Source organism: Thamnophis elegans, chromosome 3, assembly GCF_009769535.1.
Source record: "Thamnophis elegans isolate rThaEle1 chromosome 3, rThaEle1.pri, whole genome shotgun sequence".
NCBI lineage: Eukaryota > Metazoa > Chordata > Lepidosauria > Squamata > Colubridae > Thamnophis > Thamnophis elegans.
Genome location: NC_045543.1, coordinates 38,806,821 through 38,822,738, shown reverse-complemented (window position 1 = coordinate 38,822,738; position 15,918 = coordinate 38,806,821). Strand labels below are relative to the sequence as shown.

The window sequence follows — 15,918 nt, the reverse complement described above, 5'->3', positions numbered from 1 at the left end:
CACTACCATCTAATTTAATACTTAAATTCATATTAAACTTTAGTAGCAACTTTTGGAATGGATCTATTTTTTAAATTCCAGCCTTTTGCATATTTTCGAATATCCATTTAATAACAAAAATGAGTTCCAATTTGAAATAAATATTGGCATAAGCAGTATTGGAAAGCAATTAAAAGTATGCTGTATGGTTTCTTAAGGCTTTCGTATTCTAGGTAGCTTTTGGATAGCTGCTGTTAGATTATTGTTTATTAAATACCATGCATTTCTTCAAATGTCAGGAAATGATTCATTTCGTAGCCTTATGTCATTTCAATATTCTGGTTTGAAATTACTCTTATTTCATGAAATGGAAAAAAATGCCCAAGAGTAAAAAACTTTGGATACAATCTGCACACTAGTCAGTATAGAAAGTATGAATTATTTTACCATTCATGTTATCCAGTTCAGATGAATTCAGTATCCTGGATAGATCCATTTATTATTAGAGCAGGGTGTATTTTACAGGTTACAAAGAATATACATACACACCAGGATTTAAAGAAACATTCTAATATAGATTCAGACTTTCAAAAACAAAAGGTGCTTTTGTTTTAGTCAGAAATGAAGTCTTCCATCAGAAAGGATGAAAATTTTAGCATTGTCATTGAACTATAAATTCTCTTTGTGAAATGTGAAAAAAATGAAGTAAATGTTTCTTAAGTTGCTCTTCCAATTCATGATGAAAATCACACACCAACAGATCTAATCTTCTTTTTGATTATGGCTTGGTAGAAGTACTTTCATCAGTCTCTACTATCTTCTCAATGGGCATATACCGCAAATGTCTATATTTCTGAACATCCTGCAGCAGGAATAACCATAACATGGAAAGTAAGAGACAGTTAATCTTGTCATTATTTCTACAGCATGGCAAACAGATGCCTTAATGTTCACTTATCTCTAATTCTGAAAATACCCCTAATACAGGAGTGGACAGAAGATAAATTTGGTTATCTAGTTAAATTACTGGATAACACACAGTAAATCAGCAAACATGTATACTTCTAACTTCAGCAGTTAGAGAAAAACACAACTGCTTCCTAAAATAAGCCAGAGGTATATTTCTAAGATACAGGCCTTATTCAGATCAGTTCGGTCTAAGGCTCATGAGAATGCAACAAATTAGCTCTCTCGATTGCCACATTTTTCCATTTACATTCATTGTTCTAAGGATATAGACAGTGACCTGCAGGCAGGGGAGGCACAGCCTCACCACTATCAATCATGAAAAGGAAAAAAAATGTAAACGGGAAAAGGCGAGTGCTGAGGTTAGGCTAGCTAGCTGCTGCCACACCGTGAATGACTGCCTGTTTAAAAAAGCCTCTAAAAAAGCTCCCTCTACTATGAGGCAGGAGAACTGCATGCCTCACCTAGTCTGACTTTTTAGGCGCTCGAGCAGAGTTAAGCGAGGGGTAAAAGCCTAAAAAATCCAGAAGTAGTTGAGGCACGCAGTTCTCCTGCCTCATAGTAGAGGGCACATTTTTTAGAGGCTTCAACTCTCATTCTGTTTAAAGCTGCAGCATCGCGCTCACGCTTCCTCCTCTCTCTGTTTCTGATGCCCCCCACCCCACGCTCCCTCTTTTTCTTCAAATTTTCTTTTTTCTTTAATAAATGCAGTGCTCAGGCATTCTCTCCTCTCCCGCGACACCCCACTGACTAACGCACTTTCTTTTGCCTGCCTGTGCTCGTGGCAGCTCAGGCGGGCTGCCGCAAGCTCAGGGGGGCGAAAAACTGCTTTAGTCAATGGGGTGTTGGGGGAGAGGACTGCCTCACCAGCCATAAACCTCACCGCATGTCACTGGATATAGACACATGTATAATCCTACAAGCCTGAAATCTGCAACAGAAGAGAGGTAAGGAGAGTAGCCTATGTTTTTACTGGGTTACTCCATGTTCAAGTATGTTTGTATTTTTTGGATTTATGTGTCGCCCATCTCTTTGGAGGTTACTGACTGCTTACAAACATTAATCATAGTAATCATAGTAATCATTAAAAATTGATTTAAAAGGGTGAGAGGGAGAAAGCATAAACACGGGTCTTCAATCTACTAACCACTTCCACAGTGATGCCTCCTTGTTGGGGATCAAGGCACGCTAGTAGAAGTAGGTCTTTGGGCCCTTGGGAAGGTCAGGAGGGTTGGTGCAGATCTCACCTTGGGGGGGGGGGGGTGTATGATATTCCAAAGAGCAGAGACCACAGAAAAGTCTTCTGGATCCTGCCTGATGGAATTTCTTGGCTGACAGGATCCGTAGCATGCCCTCTCTGCTGGCATGGATGAAGGGAGAAATCTCAATTGGGGTGAGGCGATTCCTCAGCTGGGACCAAGCCATACAGGGATTTAAAGGTGTTAACCTTGAATTGCAGCCAGAAGCAAACCAGCAGCCAGTGAAGCTCATGAAGCAACAGTATAATATGGGCCAGTCAAAGCTCCCAAAACTGCCTGCACTGCTGCATACTGCACCAGTTATAACTTCTGAGCTATACTCTTCAAGAGTAACCCCATTAGAGTGCATTGCAGAAGTCCAGGCGTGAGATGACTAGGGCTTGAGTGACTGAGTGCAAGGACTGAAGGGGTGCAACTGACACACAATGCAAAGTTGGGCAAAGATTCTCCTGGCTATGACAGCAGAATTGAGGGGCCAAGAGAACCCCCCCCCCAAGTTGCGCACTGTGTCTGCCTGGGGTAGTGGAACCCCATCCAGAACTAAATGTGTTAAGAATCCTGGATCTTGAAGTTCCAAGTATCCAAAACCATTTGGTCTTGCCAGAGTTCCATTGAAATTGTTGTCCCCTATCTGGGCCCCCACAGCGTCCAGCCCTGGAGGGCATTAACAGCATCATTTGGGTCACCAGGGGTGGAGATGTAAAGTATTTGATCTGGATTTCTTTGGACAAATGATGGATACAATAACATTAATCATGAAGTCATTGTTATGTATATAAAAAAGAGAGCACCCAAGAAGCTCTTTGGGCATTGTTTATGATAGATGACTGATTGGCTCACATAACCCAAGTGTTTCCTACTCCATGGAAGATGTTTAAACAAAAGGCAGAAAATAATGCAGTCCCATAGGACAATTGCAGATTGATTGGCAGGGGCTATGAAAATCATACTTTTTTGTCAGCCATTGCAGTGGGTCTTCACACTATTTTCAATGAGCTTTGAAATATAATTGAATAATGGGTAATCTATTAATATTTTTGATCCCTCTTTCAACCCTGTAACAATTTTCTACTAACCTGTTTCCCTATGAAAACTGCCGATACAAAACCCATAAGCAGGATAGCCATTGCGACGTAGGCAACTTTCACACGAAGTTTGCTCCTTGATGCACTCATCATCTTTGCCCTTTAAAAAGCAAACATAATGTTATCCCATGGAAATGGCTATCTTGTATGTAAGATCTTGAAAGCAACTTTCCCAGTTTTACCTGACATTTAAATTTTACTTGTTTAATGGTTTAAAGCATTTGCTGTTTTTTTTATAAGGTTTTTTTTATTTTTAATTTTCAAAACAAGTAACACATAAAATCTTCCTTTTTTACATACTGTAGAAAGTGTATCAGTTGGTTACAAAAGGCTTTTGTGCATCTCTTCCACAGTCATCAAGCATAATTCATATTAGCTCAAGTATTTTAACTCAGATATTTATACATGTTACTGTCATCATACCTCCATTTTCATTTGACTATAGTTGTTTAAATGTCCTTCATCATAAAATATACCAAGATTTAATATATGACCACATACTGGCATTTCATGTACTATTTCTAAAATCCTTCAATGACACTAAATCCTTATGTCCTATTCTAGCTAAACATCCATAATATTTAATAACAAAGTTTTCTATCCTTCTTTCCAAATCACTGTTTACGATTTACATCTCATTTCCTTATATTGTACCCATATATATATGTGTGTGTGTGTGTGTGTGTGTGTGTGTGTGTGTGTTTATTTGTTTAACAAAGGCAACAGTAAAAATATTGGGTTTCGGTCGTGATGGACTCTTGTGACGAGCCGAAGGACAGATGATGGAAGCAGTTAGCTTCCTCCCATAATTGGGCCTTACCAGGGGTTGTAAAAAATCTAATATATATATATATATATATATATATATATATATATATATATATGTATGTATGTATGTATGTATGTATGTATGTATGTATGTATGTATGTATATGTATATGTATATGTATAATATACTTAAAGTCACAACCCCTGGTATGCCCCAATTATGGGAGGAAGCTAACTGCTTCCATCATCTGTCACTCGGCTCGTCACAAGAGTCAAATAAACAAACAAATAAAAACACACACACACACACACACAGACATATATATATATATATATATATATATATATATATATATATATATATATATATATATATATATATATATACACACACACACGTTATTATCATTATCCCTCCTTTATTTGACTATATCCTGCATCATATCATTTCCCCCTAGTAATCAAGACTTAATTGAATCTAACTTAATTCTTTTTATTATTATTATTATTTTATATATAATCCAAAAGGGTTTCTAATCTTCCTTTCATGGGTATCATTCAATATTCATATCTAGTCATTACTTATCATAACACTACACATTGTATACATTATAATATCAATCATTTATTTATATTATCATTAAATTTAGCTCGTTTTAAATTATACTCTTCCATCTATCAACCTGTATCTTTCCAGTAACAAAACAGTGTCATATCTTCTGCCATTCGTGGCGTCAGTCCTCTAATCATCTCCTTAAACAGCTTTGTATGGACTCCTCTTAGCAACTCTTTGCTTGTAAGATCTCTTATGTAATTTCGATACCCTTCTTCTGTTTCCTTAATCAGCTTATCTTTGATTGTTGGTGGTGTTATCAAAACTATTGCTAATAAGATTTCTCTCTTTAAATCCATAAATTCTTTTATTTTTTTCCTCTCTGTATCTTCCCATCTGGGGTAGGTTTCCCCTTCATTTAATTCCTCTTTCAGTATTCCACTCTTTCTGTTTTCAGGAACAAACCAATCACCATAAATATCAGCAATTTTAATTTTTTTATATTCATTTTCCTCTTTGGTTTTTTGGATTTTAACCGCCACTTTTTCCTTTTGATGAACATCTTCAACTTCTCCATCATATTTTACTGTTAGATGCACTAAGTAATCCAACTTCTTCTCATCCTCTCACTTGTATTTGATAATTTCTGTATTTCTGAGAATATCTTTTTCAGATTTAAAACTTTTTTCTGGTGTTGAAATTGTGCCATGATTTCCAGCTAACAAACACTGCTACTCTAGCTTAGAAGGTTTTAGCAGAATTAAGCATCACAATAACATTTCACCTTTCTCTGGTTAAAAATCTATTTCAAAGGAACATCTATGTGCTTTTCTTCTTATCACTCTCTATAAACAAGCTGTGAGTCCTTGAAGTGCCAAGCCAGGATAATCAGTGAAAAAAGTATTTTGTTTCCAATACACAAACCTCTAGCTTCCGAGTAGCAGAGGTACGTTACAATGTTACCATTTGTTTGTTTCTTTTTGTATCTTTTTGTATTTCAAGTTTTAAAAAAAGGTCTGATTCTTAAATGAGTTAGAAAAACACACACAGTAATAAAAGGGGAGAGTTTTAGTCATAGATTACAGAGAATAGTCAAAGAAAAAAAATAGAAGAAAGAAACTTAATCCGTTCGTTTTAAAAGGCTTGCATAAATTCCATCCGTACAAATAGCATTTAAAAAGTAAGATAGCCCACTGTTCAAAACCAGTCCAAATTTAATTCCGCCACTTATTTCTTCTGTTCTCCAATTTAAATTAATTTTAAGGGTTTTTTTATAGGCAGTCATTTTTAAAACAGTAAAAATTTCTCGCCAGCTGAAAACATTTTCTCTTTCCATATCCTTCCGTTTTGGAGCTGTCCCGACTTTATCAGCCATTTGGCTGGATTTTTTTGTCACCTTGAAGAACTTCTCTTGGATCAAACAGAGACTTTGCGATGTCCCTGTGATCAGCAAGATGTATTCTTCCTGTTCACCGTCCCTACGGGACGGTTTAGGTCCCTTTGGACCACCCAGAGGCAAGTATCGACTGCGATCTCAGAGCATTGAGATTGCACGTTGTGTCGTCGCAACTTTGGATCCTCCCTCCACTCCTGCTCTGTTTTTATTGTGTTTCACTCTATTGTGAGCTAGATGGCCATTCAAATGAGAGAGATAAGAACCTATATGTTTACACTTTGCCAATTTCCAACAAGAGAAAATATCAAATCTATCTGATGGATCATCTCTCTTGCAATTCTAGCTGTCTCTTCTGCATACTGATAGGTGGCTAAAACAATACATTTGAAGAGACTCCACAGATGAGTCACTGAAAAGCAATCATACTTCCTGATAATTACAGTAGGATGTTGGCAATTTCCTATACAGGGCTTATGAGCAAAGATCAAATAGCATGTTTGCATGACAATACCAAAGCAAGTGAAATGTAAAAGGTAGGCTTGTATTATGAAAGTTAAAAGCAGTGGACAGCTTTCTCCAATCTGAATGTGAGCCAGATGTATGAGCTTCAAATTCCAGAATTTTCATTGCTCATATTACTAAGGAAATCAAACATTTGGAGAAAGATGAGTCTGGGGAAAGCCAATAGAGTTTACTGAATCATACCTACAATTACTCTTTAGTTCAGCATCCTAAGAGTTTTACAAAAGTTTTTCTGCAGATAAAATATGTCCTCTGAACAAAATATTCCGTTTAGTTGCCAATAGACACTATTCTCACCAAATTTAGAGACTATAGAATAACAAGAATGGAATTGGGAATCTTCTAGTCCAACCTCCTGCTCAAGCAGAAAACTAAACCTATATTCTATTGATCCTTTCTCTGTGATAGACGCCCAAATATTGGAAGACTGCTATCATGTCATCCCTAGTCCTCTTCATTAGACTAATTCTTATAATTATTCATCATACACATTCGCCTCCAGTCCTCTAATCATTTTTTATTTATAAATTTTATACAAATATTATATTCTTTTTAAAAAACCACTATTTAAGACAGTCGTCTATCAATAAGTATCAATATCATAATTCCACAGTAGTATTAAGCCTTATTTAGCCTGAAGCAGATGAAAATCCACTTGACTTGATATCCCAGAGGACAAGTTTTATAAGTCTGTAATGTTTTATAAGCTGCTCTATCTGAACTAAACAGAAAACTTTTTTGATAGTTCCTCATAAAGAATGACTTAAGTATTTGATGTGAGTTTCCAAATCATAGGCAGTAATTCTGTTCTACCCTACATTTATCAGACTAAACCTAGAGTTGTGTGTCAAGCTTTGGACAAACAATATTTCAAGATTCAAACAAATTGGAACAGGAAGATGGAAAAGTGGTCCTACAAAGAGAGATTGGGGGAAATGGTTTAATCTTGACAAAGAGAATTTCGCGAGGATATGATAATATTCTAGTTCTTGATGGGAGTATTTTGTAGACAAAATTATCTACAATCCAAACTGCATTTGTAGCCAGTTACAAACTGCATTATAGGCAGAGCAAATTGGCTCAACTGACAACAATTCCAAAGGTGACTATAGATCAAAAGCTGAACCAGAGCTTCCAAGAAAACAGCACGTTGGCCTCAGATTGCTGCTCTTGTATTAATGTTCCCATTCCCCCTCCCCCCATGACCACCTTCCTTTTTACCACATGAAAAATATATATCTATTTGAAATTGGTGTCAGCAACAATCATTTTTAATGGGTAATGAACATACGAAATTTCATGAGGTATATCTTCTTTTTTCTTGAAGCGGCCTGACCACATCAACAGTTTCTTATCCCATTCAGAAACTTCGTGGCTGAATGGAGAGGAGCGCACTGCAGGAGAAACAAAAGAGAAAATGTACCACCTGAAAACCCAAGGACAAAAGGCAGCATCAGAATTGAATTCTAGCATCATAGCCAAGGAGCCCCATGCTAACAGTTTTCCTAAGGGTAACATACTTTATAGTCAGAGAATACAGAATAACAGGGTTGGAAGAGACCTTGCAGATCTTGTAGTCCAACCCCCTCCTCAAGCAGAAGATCCTACACTATTTTGCACAAATGGCTGTCCAGTTTCAACAATGAAGACAGTTTTAGCCCACCACAAAGAGAAGCAACTGTGCAATTGGCATTCAGTCACCCACGCCCATGTGATAGTAGAGGTAAACATTTCACTTTTGTGACTCCCAGACTTTCTGCCATTATTCCTTCTTTCATTGTTCTCTCCTGATATTCAGGTCAAAGGGATATTTTCATAGCAGCCTTTTTTAGAGAGCTGGGTGTAATATATTCAAAGGAAAATAATTTGACCTCATTATTTGCGCTTCAAGTGAGAACACTGGATTGACTTGTAGGTTTTTGTTTTTTTTGCTGTCTGTGACAGTCACGACCAACACCAAAGATCAAAAACATCACCAATCTACCTCTCCTGCTTCAGTCCAACTTTCACTTCCATTAAGTTTCACAGGAAAAATCATGGCTTTGCACTAATTAAGTTGGATTCAAAATCTCAAGTCAGCAGAAGGGTCACAAACTAGTCTGAGAACATCACTTTCTCTAATCCTAATCTAAACTGTTGTGAGGACTGTAAAAATACAGAGAGATGTATTACATATAAGTAGTCATTGACTTGCAATCACAATTGGAACCAGAATTTCTGTTGCTAAGCAGTTGCCAAGTTATTAAATGAGTTGTGCTCAGTTTTACAATCTTTTTTTTTTTGCATGGTTGCTAAGTGAATCACTGAATCTTGCACTCGTCAAGTGAAATTAACTTCCCCTGTTGACTCTGCTTGTTAGAAGCCAGGTGGGAAAGTCACAAATAGAGATCAAATAACCCTGGATGCTGCAACCATTGTAAAGACATGCTGGCTATCAAGTGCCCAAATTTTGACCATGTGACTGTGGGAATGCTGCAATAAGTATGAGGACCAGTTGTTAAGTCACATTTTTCAGTGCCACTCTAACTTCAAACAGTCGCTAAACAAATGGTTGTAAGTCAAGGGTGATCTGTATATGCTTTTTGGATTCAAACAATAATGACTAAAAATAAGATTCAAAATATCAAACCTGCTAACTCCTCTGAGAATGGAGCCTATGTAAAATAGCAGAAGCATGCCTGCTAATATTACAATTGCTAGTTTGAAAAAGTATACATTGCAACTAAACCTCTGCTTACTTTCCTAGAAAAAAGTCTGATTGCTGAATAATCAGAGTTAGGAGAAGGAATTTTGTGGGTGCCATTGCACTGTATATTCATTATGCAGGAAGGGGGGAGCCCCTTTCTTGCTGAAGATTCCTTGTCAGACTTTAGTTGTGGGTCTCTACTGTATTTAACATTTTTACCAATGAGCTGGATAAAGAGTTGGAAAGAATGCTTATCAAATGACACATAAGTGGATGGAATGGGAGACAAATTTCAAATAAATAACCTCTTAAGAAATAGACTTGAAAATAACAGAATGAAATGGGGGGGGAGTTTTCGCCCTCCCCAGGCTTCAGGAAAGTCTCCAGAGCCTGGGGAGGGCAAAAAATGGCTTCCCACAGCCCTCCGGAAGGCTGAAAATCAGCTGGCCGGTGCACACATGCCAGTGCTGAGGGCTGGCATGTCGGCAAATATGGCTCCACATGCCACCTGTGGCACACGTGCCCTAGGTTCACCATCACGGAGCTAGAGCATGTGAAACAAAATAATGGATTTAAGCTATCAAAAGGAGGATTCTGTTTGCTTTCGAACTTTTATTTATTTATATATTTATAGCATGCCTTTATTTTTATAAATAACTCAGGCCGGCATACATACCTACTCCTATCCTTCTATCTGTTAATAGAGCAATTCAATATTGAAATCAATTACCCATTGATGTAGTGGTTTCCCCTTACTGGATTGTTCAAGCAGAGAATGCTTGATTTGGATTCACACACTGAACAAAGAGTTAGATTGTATGCCTAAGTGGCCCCTTCTTTTCAGCTATTAATAGAATGTTTACTGTACTCCTGGATATTCTCAAATACTTCAGTCAAGGGAATGATACAGAAATTCAACACAGGAAAATGTCTTGTTTCTAATTCAATATACCCTCTTTTCCAAAAAGAGTGAAGCCATCCCTGCCATCCCAGAATCTATATATAAGGGTGACTGTATATTATTGGTCCACTCTGTTTTATTAAAGTTTAAGTATGTTTAATATTTTGTTTTGACATACCTATGTCAACTTTTGTACAATATTTAAGATAGTGCTTAGCTCCATATGCATATTTTTGGAGCATGAATTCCTTACAATATAAAACAAAAAAGGAGCAAAAAAAACCAAAAAAAAACCAACCAAGCCAATTTTGACACCAGTGACTTCCTGAAGAAGGCCCTGAACTTTTCTTGCCAAGATTTCAGAAATAGCTTGGCCTTGCCTACAACTGAAAGAGTGGGACTGGCCCAAGATCCCCATGCTGGCTTTGTAACCAATGTGGAACTGGAACTCATGGTCTCCTGTTTTCTGGCCTGACACCTTAACTACTACACCAAACTGACTTTTTTTTCTAAGGGCAAATTACAAATTTGTGCTGTGTTCATCCAAAAACATAACCCAAGGTCCATCTAACCAGAACAAATCAGTTACCTGGACTGATATACATACCACAAGCTATAAAAATCATGGTTTGCTAAAAGTGATCGAGTTCACATAACATACTAAGAAAGAAAACAAGCAATCACATTTTGGTTCGGCATATTGTGTGAACCCACAGATGTGTCAACTTCCATTCATACTCTTTAGGCCCTTAATATTTTCTCATTTGTTCCAAGTTAAAATCCTGACCATATTTAGTTGTGACAGGACTTAATAGACTAGAGAACACAAATTGCTGGAAAAGCTATTGATCTCACAAATAAATCAAACTCTCCAACTCTTTGAAAAAGCAGCTGACTGTATTTTGGGGCATAAATCTACACCATGTGAATTGCTCCCAACGAAGCATACACAGGATTCGTCAAGAAATTATGAATTATGAACTTTACCTTGTTCTTTCAAATGCGGGGTTTTTTCCTCGGCCTTCTCAGTTTTGCAACACAGCCTATTAGTTATAGAATACGGTCTTTTAGCAGCCCGCGCAACCGAAAAAATGCGCTTGTCCAGCCTCCTGACAATTTTGCCTGGATGAAAAAGAAACAGGTGTATGAAATTAAAAACGAGAAATGAAGAAGTAACCCATCGCTTGGCTTCCGATTCCTCTAGCTCGAAAGAGAATGGGCAGGTGGTCGATCGGGGAAATTTTACGAGACTGGGCGGAAAAGAAGGAGCTCCGTTTCCTAAGGCGAGAAAACCTTAAAAGCTGCCTTAGCAGCCACCAGAAGCACCCACCAACAGCCAGCGGTAACTCAGACATGATCGCGAACTGTCCTTGGATTTCCGCGGTCCGACTTCGGGTTTCCGGTCCTTCCGCTCTCCTGCTCCAGCCCTCTTCTTCGCGCACTGGCTTCTTCGATGGCAACGCTCGCCCCTTGCCAAGCGGGAGAGGTTGAGGGCTGAGGCCGACTAGTGGAACCAGCGCGAACTTCAAATAAAAGCGAGAACGGAGCGCAGGGAGGAGAATAAGGATTTCTCTTTAGGATTATATGAATTTCTGCTGTGGCTTCATTACTCTAGAAACTATTGTCTTCTATTGCAGGGGTGGAAATAATTCCCATTGCCCTTCTGCTGCTTTCCTGGTGTCAATTCATATTTTCTTTAATATGATGCTAATATATTCTGATAAAAATATCATGTTTGGATTAGTTCTTTCACTGGAAAAGATAAAATATATGCTGAATAAAAGTGGCAAGCTAGAAAAATGACCCCTAAAATACAGCCTTGCTTTTATTGAGACTAGAATGATGGATCTAGCCTGGAAAGAAGGGGCCAATAAAAAAAATCTGGGATTGTAATACTAGTCCATACAAGTTGGTGGTCAACCAGAAATAGCAGCTTTTTATAGTGGCATAGAATTCCTCAACTGGACAAGCCCCCTTACCACCCTCTGTTGTTATAAGAATCTGATGACTACTTTAAATTGTAAGTAGACATTTGACCTCTCATTTTTCCATAACAGACCCCATCCACATTTGCATTTAAATAAAATATAAATACATCCTGGCAGCATCTGCCATTCTGCCATACCCATAAAAATACTATCATCTTCTCCCCGTCCCATGAGCAAGACAGGTTTAACCACTCTCTCCTTCAAGCCAATGGAATCCAACAAGAGCTGTAAGGTGTGTGCATACCCATATAAGATACCTTTCACCCCCTTTTACATCAGATAAGTCAGGTGACCAGGAAGCATTTATTGATTGTTCCAACTGATACATCTCCTCTCCTCTGGTTCCTGTTCAATCTCATTTGCTCTCACAATACTGTTGTTTCCTTGCAGGGTTGGACTCATTAGCTCTAGCTATTTGATCTCTTGTAAACAGAGGTCAAAAGAATCTGGAAGTTGATGCCTAGAGGTTATTCTTCACCAGCTGTAAGGGTTCCATTTTTGAAAGACTTGCACTTGGATAATAGGTGGCTGCATAGAGGAAAAATAAGGCTGGGAAAATTAATGGATTGCACCTGTCTGTGAGTAGAATGAGGGGGGTGATATGTTATGTATTTACTAAATTTATATAGTTTTCCATCTCACCATTAGCAACTCTTTGGGCAGTATACAACAACTAGATAAAAGTAATATAAAAACAACAGCTATAAAAATATATGCTGCATAAAATATAGTTCCAGAATGTCAAAAGGGATAGAATTAATTTCAAAGGGTAGGGAAGGATGCCCCATAATGTGATACCATGGCAGATACCTCTCCTGGGATTCACAAATGTAGATCTCTAGCTGATGGCATCGTAGCAGCCTTCTCTGCCAAATCTAATATAGAACAGGCTGAAATATCTGGGGAGAACATGATCTCATGCCATGAAGGGGTTTAAAATGTATCACAATGCAAATCCACCACTTAGTGCAACCTTGGGGGATTGGACTAGAAGACCTCCAAGGTCCCTTCCAGCTCTATGATTCAACCTCAGATTGAAGAAACAGCTGCTAAGTTGGGGGAGTCCTCCAGCTGGGGAAAGGCATCATGCAACAGAAGCAGCCTCTCTTTATTCAATTTGTATTGGAATAGAAATTGTCTCTTTTCCCTTCCCACAGTCACTGCCATTAATAGGATTCCCTCAAAGAAGGCAAATACATCTTAAAGGATGTCAGCAACCTGAAAGAATATGCCCCCCCCCTCTCATTAATGGTGCCCTATTTTCTTACTACCATTGATGAGTTGCCACCCCTTCTCCAAAACACAAGTCAAAGGCATTACAGGTAAACCAGTTGTGACTGGGATTGCTAGTGTGTGTAATTATAGAACAAAATGTCACATGACTGCCTCAACTTGAAACAGCAACTCCCCACTGCAGCTGTAAACCAAGAATTGTTGTTTACCACAAACCCAGGTCAAGCCAAGCCATTCTTTGTGTCATCCAGTCACAAGCCTTGGTAAGATTTCTGAAGGCTTCACAGGTGGAGGGTGGCCAGAGACAGAAGGGGAGGGAGATAAGCAGGTATGGGAAATTGCAGCACCCCTGTGGTTGTAAGTACGGTGGGCTGCCAAGCTCTGGAATTTTGATCATGTGTCCAGTGGCCAGAACTTTGGTCACAGATTGTAAGTCCCTGATAAAGTATCATCATAACTTGGGTCACTGAACAAATGTCGTAAGTTGAGGATTACTTCTAGGTCTTTTGCACTCATTTAAAAATGTATTTGGTGGAAGCTTTTCAAGGTGATGGCTATTGTGGGTAGAAACAACCTGGTCCACTTGTATCAGCCTTTATTATGTTTACAAACAACTCAAGTGGTGAACATGGTTATGGTTTTGGTTTTATTATTTATAGGCCGCCCTTTTCCCTGAGGGGACTCAGGGCGGCTTACAATATATAGGGAGGGGAGTATAAGACAGTAAGACATAAAACAATACATAAGTAAAAATAGTACACAACATTCATCATTCGGGTGGGGACGGATTACGATCTTTATCCCCAGGCCTGACGGGATAGCCAGGTCTTGAGGGCTGTGCGGAAGGTCTGGACGGTGGTGAGGATACGAATCTCCACGGGGAGATCGTTCCAAAGGGTCGGAGCTACTACTGAAAAGGCTCTCCTCCGTGTAGTTGCCAGTCGACATTGACTGGTGGATGGAACTCGGAGGAGGCCTAATCTGTGCGATCTAATAGGTCGCAAGGAGGTAATTGGCAGGAGGCGGTCTCTCAAGTACGCAGATCCACTACCATGAAGGGCTTTATGGGTGGTAAGTAGCACCTTGAAGTGCACCCGGAGATCAACAGGTAGCCAGCGCAGCTCGCGGAGGATAGGTGTTATGTGGGCGAACCGAGGTGCACCCACGATCACTCGCGCGGCCGCATTCTGGACTAGCTGAAGTCGCCGGGTGCTCTTCAAGGGCAGCCCCATGTAGAGCACGTTGCAGTATTCCAGCCTAGAGGTCACAAGGGCCCGAGTGACTGTTGTGAGGGCCTCCCGGTTCAGGTAGGGTCGCAACTGGCGCACCAGGCGAACATATCCAACACACGATTCTCCTATTTTCCCCACAACAATCTGTGAGGTTGGTTGGGCTGAGAGTGACCGACCCAAAGTCACTCAAGATGGCTTTCATGGTTAAGTCAGGACTTGAACTCTTGGTCTCTTGTTTTTTAGCCTGGAGCCTTAACAACTAGACTAGACCAAACTGATTCCATCCACTTTGCAGTCTCCTGGCTGGGAAAACTGGCAGCTGCTCACGCTCTACCTTGGTTAAAGGACCAAAAGCTTTTCCTGGATTCTCTTCCCAAAGTTCACAAGCAGCCTTTCTGCTTGCCTAGCAGGGATCTTCACCTCACCTGGTCCAAATACTCTTCCTTTCTTCTTTCCCCCTCTGCCTTGCCTCCTCCAAATCTGGCATTCAATCCCCTCCTGTCTTAGCTTTTTGCTTCCTTTTCCATCCTGACTTCCTTTCCTCCACTCAAACCCTTTCCCATCACTTTAGCCTTTAGCACTATCTCTACTAGAATCCAGAGGGCAGGAGTAGATGGAACTTTCTATCTTGGCTGCCACATACATCTCCAAATATTCCTTTTCTTCTATCTGGCCAACTAGCTTTTTAGCTGAGCAATTTTAAACTGCCTTCTGCCAACCTGAGTGGACTTTTTTTCTTTCCTGGGTTTTTCTATTTTACTGTCTATTGCCCCACTATTAACTTAAAACAAAATAAAATTGAATTCCTAAGAATGATTGAGATAATATCTGAAATCTACAGTACCAAAGTCTTTGGAGCTATGCCCAGTGCCCAACTACGGTAATTCCATTTTACAACAGCTTTTAAGGAGAAGTTTAACTTCTGACAAGGTTTCTTTTAAATAAAAATTATCTCTAAAAGTCCATTTCTTGTAGCCGTTTGGAATAGTATATTTTCAACCTCTCTTCAGTCTCCTTCGTGGCACGTCCTGGTTCACACATGGCTTCAAGATCGGCTGCCTGTACTAAATGAACTATTTTTCCTAGCCGGCTTGCCTAAACAAGAATCTTGAAGCTTGGGGAAAAAAACTTTGCATCCCAAGAAAGCTGCCCCGAGAAAAAGACCAGCTGCAGTTGGTTGGTTTTCAACTCCAAACGCGGCTGCTGTTGCGTTTTAAAATCGGTCTCAAGCACTACGTGACCAGTTCAAGATCTCTAACCACCTGCACCCCGGCGACATCGGCCATCCGCACCAGGAACGGGCAAAGGCGCAGCGCAACAGACGCCCCGCGACTTCCGGCCCGGCTCGGG

The 15,918-nt window shown here is 39.5% G+C and overlaps 1 protein-coding gene across 1 annotated transcript; it reads right to left on the bottom strand.

The window, feature by feature from the left end:
- Window positions 1–448: 448 nt before the first annotated feature.
- Window positions 449–11,593, bottom strand: FAM162A (family with sequence similarity 162 member A). Its single transcript, XM_032214508.1, has 5 exons — window positions 11,446–11,593; window positions 11,103–11,237; window positions 7,820–7,922; window positions 3,281–3,389; window positions 449–841 (listed from the first exon to the last, which is right to left on the bottom strand). Exons 1-5 carry the CDS (start codon window positions 11,468–11,470, stop codon window positions 758–760), a joined length of 456 nt encoding a protein of 151 aa, XP_032070399.1. The 5' UTR covers window positions 11,471–11,593; the 3' UTR covers window positions 449–757.
- Between the last annotated feature and the right edge of the window lie 4,325 nt (window positions 11,594–15,918).